The sequence below is a fragment of the Scyliorhinus torazame genome, chromosome 6 (assembly GCF_047496885.1).
Source record: "Scyliorhinus torazame isolate Kashiwa2021f chromosome 6, sScyTor2.1, whole genome shotgun sequence".
NCBI lineage: Eukaryota > Metazoa > Chordata > Chondrichthyes > Carcharhiniformes > Scyliorhinidae > Scyliorhinus > Scyliorhinus torazame.
This window is the reverse complement of record NC_092712.1, coordinates 184,419,609-184,436,126: the sequence shown is the minus strand read 5'-3', so window position 1 is coordinate 184,436,126 and position 16,518 is coordinate 184,419,609. Positions and strand designations below refer to the sequence as shown.

Genomic DNA, 16,518 nt, shown 5'->3' with positions numbered 1-16,518 from the left:
AAACCTAATGAGCTTTTCCAGCACTTTCTGTTATATGCCACACAATAAAATTGTGAGCAAAATTGAAGCCTGGGCTAAGGAGACAAGCAGAAAGGTGAATAACAAGAGAACACAAATTTTAGGGAATTGGCAAAAGGACCAGAATCAACATGAGGAAAAAACTCCTATTAAACCGGGCAGCACAGTGGCACAAGTGGCTAGCACTGTGGCTTCACAGCGCCAGGGTCCGAGGTTCGATTCCCAGCTTGGGTCACTGTCTGTGCGGAGTCTGCACGTTCTCCCCGTGTCTGCGTGGGTTTCCTCCGGGGGCTCCGGTTTCCTCCCACAGTCCAAAGACGTGCAGGTTAGGTGGATTGGCCATGATAAATTAATTGCCCGTAGTGTCCAAAAAGGTTAGGAGGGGTTATTGGGTTACGGGGATAGTGTGGAAGTGAGGGCTTAAGTGGGTCGGTGCAGACTCGATGGGCCAAATGGCCTCCTTCTGCACTATATGTTCTGTGTTCTATGTAAACGAGTTGTAATAATCTGGAATGCATTGCCTGAAAGGCCAGTGGAAGCGATCCAGTAACAACTTTCAAAAAAGAATTACATGAATGCTTGAAAAGAGTTTCAGACACAAATTAGGAAACAATTCCCAATCCTTCTAATGCTAATTTTTGCATGACGAGTATTGCAAGTGATTCCCTAGGGAATCCCCTTATCGGGCCACCATTTTGAATGGGAGGCCCAATAGCGAGGTCTGGGGACTGGGTTCTCCCTTCCCCCCAGAATGCAATTCAGCCCACTCCTCGGGATTTTTGGGAACCGCCCCTCCCTCCACTGCCACCTCCCAACAGTATGAGAGGGACCCGAATCCTCCCGCACCAGAGACCCCCTAATTAAAAAGACCCCCAGCAGAGACCCCTGACTAAAGAGACTCCCACCAGAGATCTCCTAGTTAACGAGACCCCCATCAGGGATCACCCTAATTAAAGAGAGCCCCATTAGAGACCCCAAATTAAAGAGACCCCCACCAGAGACCCCTAATTAAAGAGACCCCCAGCAGAGATCCCGAATTAAAGAGACCCCCAGCAGAGATCCCTGTAATTAAAGAGACTCCCCACCTGAGATCCCCTAATTAAAGAGAGCCCCACAGAGAACCCCTAATTAAAGAGACCCTTACCTGAGACCCCGCTGCCCGGAAGCTGCTCAGAAGATACACCTGTCTGGAATTCCCCCGGTAACGAAGTTCCTGATGTGACACAGAATCCAGCGCTATAGAATTCCTACAGTACAGAAGGAGGCCATTTGGCCCATCGAGTCTGCACCAACCCTCTGAAAGAGCACCCCACCTAGATCCACTCCCTCGCACCCTATCCTTGTAACCCCACCTAACCTGCACATCTTTGGACACTAAGAGGCAATTTATCATGGCCAATCGACCTAACCTGAACATTTTTGAACTGTGGGAGGAAACCGGAGCACCCGGAGGAAATGCTCATAGACGGAGGTGAATGTGCAAACTGCACACAGGCAGTCCCCCAAGGCAAGAATTGAACCCGGGTCCCTGGTGCTGTGAGGCAGCAATACGAACCACTGTGCCACACCTATGTCTTTAGGAATTTTCAAAAAAATTCAGCTGTACACATGATCACAGTCTATTCTGATGATAAAAAAAAGGCTTAGACATTGTGAGGCCATATTGATAACAGCATCTGAAAAGTGAGGACATTATGCCAATGACTAATCTTGCAATCTTCATAATTCTTCAAATGCTACAGAAATCAAATAAAATCATAATTCCAGAGAAAATATAAACATTCTTTTAAAGCCAGTTTTATCACATGTTCCCTGCTTCAAAACTTTGAAAGATTTGGTTTTGGTTCTAAAAATTCATCTGTGTCACTTATTGGATGTAGGGAATCAGGATTACCTGCTGAAGCTAGTTGCATCGGGGAACAGCAACAGGCAAATTTGATGTGTCCACCTCATGTTTATGACTGTATTGTAGGTCGAGTAGCTCCTCTGCCGCTCAGCAGGGGGAGGAGAGACATTTGGACGGGATTTTCCCCGTGCACCACAACCCCCCTCGCTACGACCCACCATTAGCCGGCAGCAGGATCGTCACCATCCCACTGCTGTCAATGGGATTTCTCATTCTATGTAACCCCCGCTGTCGACAAACTGTGGCAGGGATTCACCGTCAATGGAACTGGAAGATTCCGCTGGCGAGAATGGCCGGAAAATTCTGGCCACTATGCTGATAGTACATGTCGCAGCCAGCCTTCTGTTCTTAACGGTGTTTTGGGCGAGGCGTTTTCAGAATCCCAAAATGTATCATGGAGTTCAACCAACCTCTCCATTTAATGGATTTGTTGCTTTTCCTAGTATATGGCTTTTTCCTTAGGTGTGGGATTACAATTATGGACACGTGGGTTTTTGAACACAAAACAATGTTTATTCCATGAACTCAACTTAACATCTGAAATAAACATTGGATCTCTCAACACTCCTTACTTCAAAGATAACTCAGAAAATATTGCAACAGTTAATAATTCCCTAAAATGTTCCTTCAAACTTCCAAGAGACTTAACACCTTTAAATAAAATCACATCAGGTTAAAGTCTTTACTTTAAATCACCCAAATGATCCAGAGATAGTCTTTCATGGTAGAGATCCAGCTCACTGCAAAACACAGACACACACCCAGCTCTTTTCAAAACTTACAGCTCTCTGGAAACACACAGACACACACACACTGCTTTAAAAACTGAAACTAAAAACCAAACTGCAAAATGGCTGAACTGATCTGAGCTCCAGCCACTCTATGACATCACTGTTTTCTTAAAGGTACATTGCTTAAACATCCAGTTCTTAAAGGCACTCTCGCATGACACCTCCCCCAAGAAAAAAAAACAAACCATCAACTTCAAGATGGTTTCATTTTTCACTTTTGCACCATCCACTAAGAAATGCACACAGTAAATATACATTCTCATTTAAAGAAAACAACACACTCAAACAGGTATAATAATATAGACCATTTTTCTTTGCTCTTCTTCCTCCAACCGAAATCCTTCTCGATTGACAGTCTCTTTGAACAAAGTCTCTGCACGATCCATCCATTCCTCCACTCCTCGGCAATTCTCTTTAGAATCAGATACTCTAGTTCAATCTGACCACAGAGTCCCTTGCAATTCCCCAATACAGGAACATTGGTGATCACAGCTTTCAGGCAGTCAAATGCCTGTTGAAAGTCCGCTGTCCATTGAATTTTTTTACGTTTCTTCAGCAATTCCATCAGTGGAGTAATGACGCCACAAAACTTTTGCATAGCTGTTCGATCAAATTCATTCATGTTAAGAGAACGCATTGCCTCCCTTCGTCTTGAGGATAACGGAAACTCCACAAGGAAAGTGATTTGGGCTTCTCCAAATTCACTTTTGGCTAGGTTCATCACCAAACCCGCCACCTGAAGCCGATCGAAGAACTCCATACGATGGTTTAAATGTTCTTTCCATGTCTGGAAGTTGAAAATAAAAGCAGATTGTCCACTTTCTCAATGCAATCCTTCAAATGTGGGATAGGATAAGAGTCCATTCTTGTAACTGTATTCACCTATCTATAGTCCACACACAACCGTTGGGTACCGTCTGGTTTAGGTACCATCACTATGGGTGAGCTCCATTGGCTGCAACCCACTTCAATTATGCCATTTTTAAGCATACTCTCAATCTCTTTGTTAACCTGTGCCAATTTTAAAGGATTAAGTCTATATGGATGTTGTTTGATAGGAATAGCATTTCCCACATCTACATCATGTATAGCCATTTTAGTACTTCCCAATTTACCTTTACAAACTTGCCCGCGTGATATCAATAACTCTTTCAGGTCAGTTTGTTTTTCCTCTGGAAGGTAACTTAACAATTCATCCCAATTTTGAAGAACATCCTCATTTTCCAATTTAGTTTGAGGTATGTCAAATTCACAGTCATTTGGATTTGGTTCGTCACTTTGAGTTAGAATCATTAAAACCTCCTTTTTCTCTCCTCCCCTTTCAAAGTACCTTTTTTAAAAAATATATATTTTATTGAGGTTTTCCATTCACAATTTTTTCCCCTTACATATCAAACAAAAAGAAAAGTTAACAGTACAGGTAACATGATAACTACAATCTAATAATGAGTAACTAACATGGTAAACTAACCAAATAGCATAAAATGAAACTTCCCCCCCCCCCCATCCCTCCCTTCCCCCCCCCCCCTCCCCCCTGGGTTGCTGCTGCTGGTCATCTGTCTTCCCTCTAACGTTCCGCTAGGTAATCGAGGAACGGTTGCCACCGTCTGGTGAACCCTTGAGCCGATCCTCTCAGCGCAAACTTAATCTGCTCCAGTTTTATGAACCCCGCCATATCGTTTATCCAGGCCTCCAGTCCGGGGGGTTTCACTTCCTTCCACATGAGTAAAATCCTACGTCGGGCTACTAGGGACGCAAAGGCCACGACATCGGCCTCTTTCGCCTCCTGCACTCCCGGCTCATCCACAACTCCAAATAAAGCTAACCCCCAGCCTGGTTTGACCCGGACCTTCACCACCTTCGAGATCACTCCCGTCACTCCCCTCCAATACCCCTCCAGTGCCGGGCACAACCAAAACATATGCGTGTGGTTTGCCGGGCTTCCGCCGCACCATCACACTTGTCCTCCACTCCGAAGAACCTGCTCAACCTTGCTCCCGTTATGTGTGCTCTATGCAGCACCTTAAATTGAATCAGGCTAAGCCTGGCACACGAGGAAGAGGAATTTACCCTGCTTAGGGCATCAGCCCACAAACCCTCTTCTATCTCCTCCCCGAGCTCTTCTCCCCATTTTCCTTTCAGTTCGCCCACCAGCTCCTCCCCCTCTTCTTTCATCTCTCGGTATATCTCTGACACCTTGCCCTCCCCGACCCACACCCCCGAAAGCATTCTATCCTGGATCCCCTGTGTCGGGAGCAATGGAAATTCCCTCACCTGTTGTCTTGTGAACACCCTCACCTGCATATACCTAAAGAAATTTCCCCGGGGCAGCTTATACTTTTCCTCCAGCGCTCCCAAGCTCGCAAACGTCCCGTCTATAAATAAATCTCCCACCCTCCTAATTCCCAACTGGTGCCAGCTCTGGAATCCTCCATCCATCCTCCCTGGGGCAAACCTATGGTTGTTCCTAATTGGGGACCCCACCAAGGCTCCCAGCACACCTCCATTGCCCCCAGATATTTAATGTTGCCGCCACCACTGGGTTCGTGGTAAATTCTTTTGGTGAGTCACCAGCGCCTCTAGACTCGTCCCTTTACAGGACTTCCTCTCTAATCTTTTCCACGCCGCTCCCTCTCCCTCTATCATCCATTTACGGATCATCGCCACATTGGCGGCCCAGTAGTAGTCGCCCAAATTCGGCAGCGCCAGTCCCCCTCTGTCTCTACTACGTTGTAAGAACCCCCTCCTTACCCTCGGAACTTTCCCTGCCCACACGAAGCTCGTGATGCTCCTGTCTATTTTTTTAAAGAAGGCCTCAGTGATCAGTATAGGGAGACATTGGAACACAAATAGGAACCTCGGAGGACCATCATCTTAATTGCCTGCACTCTGCCTGCCAGTGACAGTGGCTGCATGTCCCACCTATTGAAGTCCTCTTCCATTTGTTCCACCAGTCGTGTCAGATTAAGTCTGTGCAAGGTTCCCCAGCTCCTGGCTATTTGAATCCCCAGGTATCGAAAGTTTCTTTCCACTCTCCTTAAAGGCAGGCCATCTATCCCTCTACTCTGGTCCCCAGGGTGTATCACAAAAAGTTCACTCTTTCCCATGTTAAGCCTATATCCCGAGAAATCTCCGAACTCCTTCAATATCTGCATGACCTCTGTCATCCCCCCCACTGGGTCCGTCACATACAGCAATAGGTCATCCGCGTAGAGTGACACTCGGTGTTCCTCTCCCCCTCTAATCACCCCTCTCCATTTTCTGGAGTCCCTCAGTGCCATGGCCAGTGGTTCAATTGCCAACGCGAACAGCAATGGAGATAGCGGGCATCCCTGTCTTGTTCCCCTGTATAGTCGGAAATACTCGGATCTTTGCAGACCCGTGACCACACTTGCCGTTGGGGCCCCATAGAGGAGTTTGACCCAACTAACAAACCCGTCCCCGAACCCGAACCTCCTCAGCACCTCCCATAGATACTCCCACTCCACCCTATCAAATGCCTTCTCTGCATCCATTGCCGCCACTATCTCTGCCTCCCCCTTTGCTGGGGACATCATTATCACCCCTAATAGCCGTCGCACGTTGACATTTAGTTGTCTCCCCTTTACGAATCCTGTCTGGTCTTCGTGCACCACCCCCAGGACACAGTCCTCTATCCTCGTTGCCAGCACCTTTGCTAGCAATTTGGCGTCCACATTTAGTAGTGAAATAGGCCTATAGGACCCGCACTGCAGCGGATCTTTATCCCGCTTCAAAATTAGCGATATCGTCGACTCCGACATTGTCGGGGGTAGAGTCCCCCCTTCCCTGGCCTCGTTAAAAGTCCTCACCAACAGCGGGGCCAGCAAGTCCACATATTTTCTATAAAATTCCACCGGGAACCCATCTGGTCCCGGGGCCTTCCCTGCCTGCAAGTTCCCCAGCCCCTTGGTAACCTCGTCCACCCCTATTGGTGCCCCCAGTCCTTCCACCTCCTGCTCCTCCACCCTCGGGAACCTTAATTGGTCCAAAAACTGCCGCATCTCCTCTTTTCCCTCCGGGGGTTGGGACCTATAAAGTCTTTCGTAAAAGGTCTTAAACACCTCGTTTATCTTCCCTGCTCTCCGCACCGTAGCTCCCTTTTCATCTCTAATTCCCCCTATCTCCCTCGCCGCTGTCCTCTTTCGCAGCTGATGGGCCAACAGGCGACTAGCCTTTTCCCCATATTCATATCTCATCCCCTGTGCCTTCCTCCACTGCACCTCCGCCCTCCTAGTGGTCAGAAGGTCGAACTCCGTCTGGAGTCGTCGTCTCTCCCTGTATAGTCCCTCCTCCGGGGCCTCCGCATATTCTTTATCCACCCTTAAAATCTCCCCCAGTAATCTTTCCCTTTCCTTGGCCTCTGTTTTCCCTTTGTGAGCCCTGATGGAGGTCAGCTCTCCTCTGACCACCGCCTTTAGTGCTTCCCATACTTCTCCCACTTGGACCTCCCCGTCGTCATTGGCCTCCAGGTATCTCTCGATACATCCCCGCACCCTTCCACAGACTCCCTCATCTGCCAACAATCCCACATCTAATCGCCAGCGTGCACGCTGCTCCCTCTCCTTTCCTAGTTCCAGGTCCACCCAATGTGGGGCATGATCTGAGACAGCTATGGCTGAATACTCAGTTTCTTCCACCCTCGAGATCAACGGCCTTCCCAAAACAAAAAAATCTATCCGGGAGTACACCTTGTGAACATGGGAGAAGAAGGAGAACTCCTTGGCCTTCGGTCTAACAAATCGCCATGGATCCACTCCCCCCATTTGGTCCACAAACCCCTTAAGCACCTTGGCCGCTGCCGGCCTTCTTCCGGTCCTAGAACTAGATCTATCTAACACTGGGTCCAGCACGGTGTTGAAGTCTCCCTCCATTATCACGTTTCCTACCTCCAGGTCCGGGATACGTCCCAGCATCCGCTTCATGAATCCCGCATCATCCCAATTCGGGGCATATACGTTAACCAACACGACCTCCGTTCCCTCCAGTCTGCCACTCACCATCACATATCTGCCTCCACTATCTGCTACAATGCTCCTAGCTTTGAATGATACCCATTTCCCCACCAGTATGGCCACCCCTCTATTCTTTGCATCCAGCCCTGAATGGAACACCTGTCCCACCCATCCTTTCCTTAACCTAACTTGGTCCGCCACCTTCAGGTGCGTCTCCTGAAGCATAGCCACGTCTGCCCTCAGTCCTTTCAAGTGCGCGAACACTCAGGCCCTTTTAATCGGTCCATTTGGGCCTCTCACGTTCCACGTGATCAGCCGCACTGGGGGGCTACCTGCCCCCTTCCCGTGTCGACTAGCCATCACTCTCTCTAGGCCAGTCCCACGTCCCGGTTCCGCGCTCCCACCCGTTTCCCAGGTGGCGCATTCCAGCCCCGACCACCCACTCTTGAACCAGTTCCTCTTTGATTTCTGCAGCAGCAACCCAGTTATCCTCCCCCCCTCCCCCCCGCTAGATCCCCATCTAGCGTGATTGCTCCCCCCATATTACTTCTGAAAGTCAGCTGACTTCAACTGACCCCGGCTTCTCCCGCTCACTCCTTGACCCCCCCCGTGTGGGGAACTCCCATCCTACTTGCGCCTATCTTCCCGCCATCACCTTTCTGGCGCGGGAACAAGGACAGTAGGCCCCATATTCTCTGTAGTTGTCCCGCCCCTTGTGGCGCAGCTCACTCTACCGCCCCATTCCCATTCCTCATCCCCCACCTATGTCTCTTCTTTCCCCCCACCAGCGCCCACATTTCTTAGTGTCCCCCCCTTTCCCAATTTACATCCCTATATACATCGACAGTGTCATTTCCCCTCTAAGATCAGTCCCTCAGTTCCGATCCAGTTTCTCGTCTTTAATAAAGGTCCATGCTTCTTCCGCCGTTTCGAAGTAGTGATGTCTCTCCTGGTACGTGACCCATAGTCGCGCCGGCTGCAGCATCCCGAACTTCACCTTCTTCTTGTGTAGCACCTCCTTGGCTCGATTAAAACTCGCCCTCCTTCTCGCCACCTCCGCACTCCAATCCTGGTACACCCATATCACTGCATTCTCCCATCTACTACTCCGTACCTTTTTGGCCCATCTCAGAACCACTTCTCTATCATTGAAGCGATGAAATCGCACGATTGTCGCCCTAGGTGGTTCTCCCGCCTTTGGTCTCCTCGCAGGGACCCAATGAGCCCCTTCCACTTACAAGGGGCCCGAAGGGGCCTCAGCTCCCATCAGCGAGCTTAGCATCGTGCTCACGTAAGGCCCGCAGTCCGCTCCTTCCACTCCCTCGGGGAGACCCAGGATCCGAAGGTTCTTCCTTCGTGCTCTATTTTCTAGGGCATCAAACCTTTCAATGCACTTTTTGTGGAGCGCCTCGTGCGTCTGTGTTTTGACTGCCAGGCCCAGGATCTCGTCTTCATTATCCGTCACCTTCTGCTCCACCACGCGGAGCTCCGTCTCCTGGGTCCTTTGTGCCTCCTTAAGCCCCTCAATTGCCTGTAGCATCAGGGTCAGCACCTCCTTTTTAAGTAGCTCCACACACCGTCTTAAAAATTCGTCTTGATCAGGCCCCCATGTCGCCTGGGCTTTCTCCGCCGCCATCTTGCTTCTTTTTTCCTCCTGTCCCTATCCTCGAGGATTCTTCGCGATGTAGCCACCGCCGCCGGTATTTTTCTCTTTTGTTGGGGGGGACTCCCTGTTAACTCACCCCACACCGGGTTTCGTCCTGAAAAAATTCCCCGTTGGGGCTCTTAAAAGAGCCCGAAGGTCCGTTTGAGCTGGAGCCGCCGAAACGTGCGGCTTAGCTGGGCATCGCCGCAACCAGAAGTCCTCAAAGTACCTTTTAAGCATATTCACATGTCACACTCGGTGAGTCTTCCTTCTATCAGGTGTTTTTACCATATAATTCACCTAACTTAATTTCCTTTCAATCTGATACGGTCCACTAAACCTCGCTTTTAAAGGCTCCCCTACCACTAACAACACTAAAACTTTATCCCCACTGGCAAAACTACCAACTTTGGATTTCTTGTCCGCTACCCGTTTCATCACATTTTGTGCAACTTTCAAATGTTGTCTAGCCAATTCACCTGCTCTATTTAATCGTTCCCTAAAATTTGACACGTAATCCAATAGTGTAATTTCCGATTTCTCACCCACCAATTTTTCCTTAATCAATTTAAGTGGTCCTCTTACCTCATGACCAAAAATTAGTTCTAAAGAACTAAATTTGGTAGGCTCATTAGGTGCATCCCTAATTGCAAACAATACGAATGGGATTCCTTTATCCCAATCCTCTGGATAATCTTGGCAATATGCCCTCAACATTGTCTTTAATGTCAGGTGCCACCTTTCTAACGCTCCCTGCAATTCTAGATGGTACGCAGTTGATTTAAATTGTTTTACTCCTAAGCTTGCCATAACTTCTTTGAATAACTTTGAATTAAATTTGTTCCTTGATCCGATTGAATTTCTGTGGGTAGTCCATATCTAGTAAAGAATTTAAGTAACTCCTCCACAATCCTTTAAGTTGTAATATTACGTACTGGAATGGCCTCTGGAAACCTAGTAAACACATCCATTACAGTCAAAAGATATTGATTCCCACTTTTTGTTATAGGAAACGGTCCTACACAATCGATTAGGACCCTCGTAAAAGGTTCCATAAATGCTTGAATGGGTATTAAGGGCGCTGGTTTTATCACTGCTTGAGGTTTCCCTATCACTTGACATGTGTGACATGAGTGACAAAATTAAACTACATCTTTATGTAGTCCAGGCCAATAAAAATGTTTCTGGATTTTAGCTTCAGTTTTCCTTCTTCCCAAATGACCTCCCACTGGTACCTCATGTGCAACTCGCAACACCTCCTTTCTATACACTACCGGCAATACTACTTGATGAACTTCTGCCCACTTTTCATCCGCCTGCATATGTACAGGTCTCCATTTTCTCATCAAGATATCATTTTTACGGTAATAACACTCTGGTATACTCTCAGATTCCTTTTTTGTATATGCTTTCTGATATATCTGTTTTATTTCTACATTTTTCTGTTGTAACTCCGCCAATTTTACTGAACTAAAAATATCCGCCTCAACCTCCACCTGTTCTTCTTCTTTTTCAACCATCTGATCAAAAATCGTTTCTGATAATTGCACTTCAACTTCATCTTCACTCTTTGATTGCTCCTCTTGTCTTAACCTGTGACTTTGCGACCTTGTTACTACACAATCCGGAAAAATCCCAGGATATTCGTCCTTCAACACTTCAGTTGTCTAATTTTCCAATGGCTTATCAACCACAGTAGGCATCACTCCCACCTGCGATCCAGCTATATCATTACCCAAGATAAACGGTATTCCTGGACAAGATAGTTTATCTATTACTCCTACTACCACTTCACCACTCTTCACAGTGTCTTTCCAACCTTACCTTATATAATGGAACACTACTCCTCTCACGCTGAATTCCACATATCACCACCTTTTCGGGCAACATTCTTCCCAAACTACATAGTTCCTCATCTCTTACCATTAAAGATTGACTAGCCCCTGTATCGCTTAAAATTGTGACTTCTTTATCTGCTCCTCCTGATCCATGAGTAAACTTTACCCACACAAGTAAATTCTTTTTTACATCTGGCACCTTCTTAACAATTACTTCTTGAACAGGCTGTACAATCATTTGCACCTCCTTCACTTCCCTTGGGCTTTCCTTTACCACTTTAACAAACCCCACTGTCTGATCCTGTTTTACCACATCAGCCTTCCCAGTGTTTTTCTTCAACCACCAACACTGTGACTTTACATGCCTAGTTTATTACAGGGAAACTTTCATTTCTTTTCCACCCTCCTGGATTTCTTTTTTAATCTGAGGTACACTCACTTTATTGTCTCCCATCAGATCACCTTTACCTTTACCACTTGAGTATTTCTCATGTCCCCAGTTTCTATCCCTCACCGGCTGAAACTGGGTTGGATTTGTTTATTGTCACGTGGACCGAGGTACAGTGAAAAGTATTTTTCTGCGAGCAGCTCAACAGATCATTAAATACATGGAAAGAAAAGGGAAGAAAAGAAAATACATAATAGGGCAACACAACATATACAATGTAACTACATAAGCACTGGCATCGGATGAAGCATACAGGGTGTAGTGTTAATGAGGTCAGTCCATAAGAGGGTCATTTAGGAGTCTGGTGACAGTGGGGAAGAAGCTGTTTTTGAGTCTGTTCGTGCGTGTTCTCAGACTTCTGTATCTCCTGCCCGATGGAAGAAGTTGGAAGAGTGAGTAAGCCGGGTGGGAGGGATCTTTGATTATGCTGCCCGCTTTCCCCAGGCAGCGGGAGGTGTAGATGGAGTCAATGGATGGGAGGCAGGTTCGTGTGATGGACTGGGCAGTGTTCACGACTCTCTGAAGTTTCTTGCGGTCCTGGGCCGAGCAGTTGCCATACCAGGCTGTGATGCAGCCCGATAGGATGTTTCTATGGTGCATCTGTAAAAGTTGGAAAGGGTTAATGTGGACATGCCGAATTTCCTTAGTTTCCTGAGGAAGTATAGGCGCTGTTGTGCCTTCTTGGTGGTAGCGTCGACGTGGGTGGACCCGGACAGATTTTTGGAGATGTGCACCCCTAGGAATTTAAAACTGCTAACCATCTCCTCCTCGGCCCCGTTGATGCTGACAGGGGTGTGTACAGTACTTTGCTCCCTGAAGTCAATGACCAGCCCTTTAGTTTTGCTGGCATTGAGGGAGAGGTTCTTGTCGCTACACCACTCCGCTTGGTTCTCTATCTCCAGCCTGTATTCTGACTCGTCGTTATTCGAGATCCGGCCCACTATGGTCGTATCGTCAGCAAACTTATAGATGGAGTTGGAACCAAGTTTTGCCACACAGTCGTGTGTGTACAGGGAGTAGAGTAGGGGGCTAAGTACGCAGCCTTGCGGGGCGCCGGTGTGGAGGACTATTGTGGAGGAGGTGTTGTTGTTCATTCTTACTGATTGTGGTCTGTTGGTCAGAAAATCTAGGATCAAGTTGCAGAGTGGGGAGCCAAGTCCTAGGTTTTGGAGCTTTGATATGAGCTTGGCTGGGATTATGGTGTTGAAGGCAGAGCTGTAGTCAATAAATAGGAGTCTGATGTAGGAGTCCTTGTTTTCGAGATGCTCTCGGGATGAGTGTAGGGCCAGGGAAATGGCGTCTGATGTGGACCGGTTGCAGCGGTATGCGAATTGCAGTGGATCTGGGAGTATGGAGGTGTTGCACTTTATGATCAGCCTCTCGAAGCACTTCATTACGACTGAAGTCAGGGCCACTGGACTGTAGTCATTGAGGCACGTTGCCTGGTTCTTCTTTGGTGGTCTTCTTGAAGCAGGTGGGGACCTCGGAGTGGAGTAGGGACAGGTTAAGGATGTCCGCGAATACCTCTGCCAGCTGGTCCGCGCAGGCTCTGAGTGCACGACCAGGGATCCCGTCCGGGCCCGTCGCCTTCCGAGGGTTCACTTTCAGGAAGGCCAATCTGACTTCGGAAGCTGTGATGTTGGGTATGGGTGAATTATGAGCTGCTGGGGCACTCGACAGCGGATTGTTGGTTACCTGCTCGAACCGAGCACAGAATGCATTGAGTTCATCAGGGAGGGGTGCGCTGCTGCCAGAGATACTGTTCGGCTTCGCTTTGTAGCCTGTTATGTTGTTTAGTCCTTGCCACAACCGCCGAGAGTCTGTCTGTAACTCTAGCTTGGTTTGATATTCTCTCTTGGCATCTCGGATACAGCGCAGTACAGGCCCTTCGGCCCACGATGTTGCACCGAAACAAAAGCCATCTAACCTACACTATGCCATTATCATCCATATGTTTATCCAATAAACTTTTAAATGCCCTCAATGTTGGCGAGTTCACTACTGTTGCAGGTAGGGCATTCCACGGCCTCACTACTCTTTGCGTAAAGAACCTACCTCTGACCTCCGTCCTATATCTATTACCCCTCAGTTTAAAGCTATGTCCCCTTGTGCCAGCCATTTCCATCCGCGGGAGAAGGCTCTCACTGTCCACCCTATCTAACCCCCTGATCATTTTGTATGCCTCTATTAAGTCTCCTCTTACCATTCTTCTCTCCAACGAAAACAACCTCAAGTCCATCAGCCTTTCCTCATAAGATTTTCCCTCCATACCAGGCAACATCCTGGTAAATCTCCTCTGCACCCGCTCCAAAGCCTCCACGTCCTTCCTATAATGCGGTGACCAGAACTGTACGCAATACTCCAAATGCGGCCGTACCAGAGTTTTGTACAGCTGCAACATGACCTCCTGACTCCGGAACTCAATCCCTCTACCAATAAAGGCCAACACTCCATAGGCCTTCTTCACAACCCTATCAACCTGGGTGGCAACTTTCAGGGATCTATGTACATGGACACCTAGATCCCTCTGCTCATCCACACTTTCAAGAACTTTACCATTAGCTAAATATTCCGCATTCCTGTTATTCCTTCCAAAGTGAATCACCTCACACTTCTCTACATTAAACTCCATTTGCCACCTCTCAGCCCAGCTCTGCAGCTTATCTATATCCCTCTGTAACCTGCTACATCCTTCCACACTGTCGACAACACCACCGGCTTTAGTATCGTCTGCAAATTTACTCACCCACCCTTCTGCGCCCTCCTCTAGGTCATTGATAAAAATGACAAACAGCAACGGCCCCAGAACAGATCCTTGTGGTACGCCACTTGTAACTGAACTCCATTCTGAACATTTCCCATCAACCACCACCCTCTGTCTTCTTTCAGCTAGCCAATTTCTGATCCACATCTCTAAATCTCCCTCAATCCCCAGCCTCCGTATTTTCTGCAATAGCCTACCGTGGGGAACCTTATCAAACGCTTTACTGAAATCCATATACACCACATCAACTGCTCTACCCTCGTCTACCTGTTCAGTCACCTTCTCAAAGAACTCGATAAGGTTTGTGAGGCATGACCTACCCTTCACAAAGCCATGCTGACTATCCCTGATCATATTATTCCTATCTAGATGAATGTAAATCTTGTCTCTTATAATCCCCTCCAAGACTTTACCCACTACAGACGTGAGGCTCACCGGTCTATAGTTGCCGGGGTTGTCTCTGCTCCCCTTTTTGAACAAAGGGACCACATTTGCTATCCTCCAGTCCTCTGGCACTATTCCTGTAGCCAATGATGACATAAAAATCAAAGCCAAAGGTCCAGCAATCTCTTCCCTGGCTTCCCAGAGAATCCTAGGATAAATCCCATCAGGCCCCGGGGACTTATCTATTTTCAGCCTGTCCAGAATTGCCAACACCTCTTCCCTACGTACCTCAATGCCATCTATTCTAATAGCCTGGGTCTCAGCATTCTCCTCCACAACATTATCTTTTTCCAGAGTGAATACTGACAAAAAATATTCATTTAGTATCTCTCCTATCTCTTCAGACTCCACGCACAACTTCCCATCCCTGTCCTTAACTGGTCCTACTCTATCCCTAGTCATTCGCTTATTCCTGACATACCTATAGAAAGCTTTTGGGTTTTCCTTGATCCTACCTGCCAAATACTTCTCATGTCCCCTCCTTGCTCGTCTTAGCTCGCTCTTTAGATCCTTCCTCGCTACCTTGTAACTATCCATCGCCCCAACTGAAACTTCACACCTCATCTTCACATAGGCCTCCTTCTTCCTCTTAACAAGAGATTCCACTTCTTTGGTAAACCACGGTTCCCTCGCTCTACGCCTTCCTCCCTGCCTGACCGGTACATACTTATCAAGAACACGCAGTAGTTGATCCTTGAACAAGCTCCACTTATCTAGTGTGCCCAACACTTGCAGCCTACTTCTCCACCTTATTCCCCCCAAGTCACGTCTAATGGCATCATAATCGCCCTTCCCCCAGCTATAGCTCTTGCCCTGCGGTGTATACTTATCCCTTTCCATCATTAACGTGAACGTCACCGAATTGTGGTCACTGTCCCCAAAGTGCTCTCCTACCTCCAAATCCAACACCTGGCCTGGTTCATTTCCCAAAACCAAATCCAACGTGGCCTCGCCTCTTGTTGGCCTGTCAACATATTGTGTCAGGAAACCCTCCTGCACACACTGTACCTGCTTTGCGCAGGTCGTACCTGGATTTCTTGTATAGGTCAGGATCGTCTGTCTTGAACAGTTCAGATCTGTCCTTCAGTAAGGAGTCAATCTCGCGATTGAGCCATGGTTTCCAGTTGGGGAACGTACGTGCTGCTTTCTTTGGCACGCAGTCGTCCACACATATTGCTGATGAAGTCTGTGACGGTGGTGGCATACTCATTTAAGTTGGTCGCTGAGTTCTTAAATATGGACCAGTCCACTGTCTCTAAGCAGTCACAGAAGAGCTCTTCTGTCTCCTCGGACCAGCACTGCACAACCTTCTTAGCTGGATTCTCCCGCTTGAGTTTCTGCTTGTATGCCGGGAGAAGGAGCACCGTCTTATGGTCTGATTTCCCAAAGTGCGGTCGCGGGATGCAACGGTAGGCGCCCTTGATTTTTGAGTAGCAGTGGTCAAGAGTGTTGTCGCCTCTGGTGGGACAGGAGATGTGCTGGTGGAATTTTGGCAGTACACTCTTGAGGTTGGCCTTGTTGAAGTCTCCGGCCACGATGAACAAGGCCTCCGGGTGTTCTGAAACTGATATCGGAAACCAATCTTTGATTTATGAACTAATTCATAATCATCTGCCATTTCCGCTGCTAATCTCGCGGTTTTAACACTCTGTTCTTCCATATGAGTTCTCACTACATCAGGAATCGAATTT

At 47.8% G+C, this 16,518-nt stretch overlaps 1 protein-coding gene across 5 annotated transcripts in view; it reads right to left on the bottom strand.

The window, feature by feature from the left end:
• Positions 1 to 16,518, bottom strand: part of LOC140425176 (leucine-rich repeat-containing protein 72) — a 150,777-nt gene that overhangs the window by 117,832 nt on the left and 16,427 nt on the right. For 4 of the 5 annotated variants that reach the window (XM_072509167.1, XM_072509169.1, XM_072509168.1 and 1 more), the window contains exon 2: positions 15,856 to 16,391. The exons of the other annotated variant lie outside the window; for it this stretch is intronic. In XM_072509167.1, the coding sequence (XP_072365268.1) occupies positions 15,856 to 16,037 (182 nt within the window). In that variant the 5' untranslated portion in view covers positions 16,038 to 16,391. The remainder of the gene's footprint in view (positions 1 to 15,855; positions 16,392 to 16,518) is intronic. 5 annotated transcript variants of the gene reach the window in all.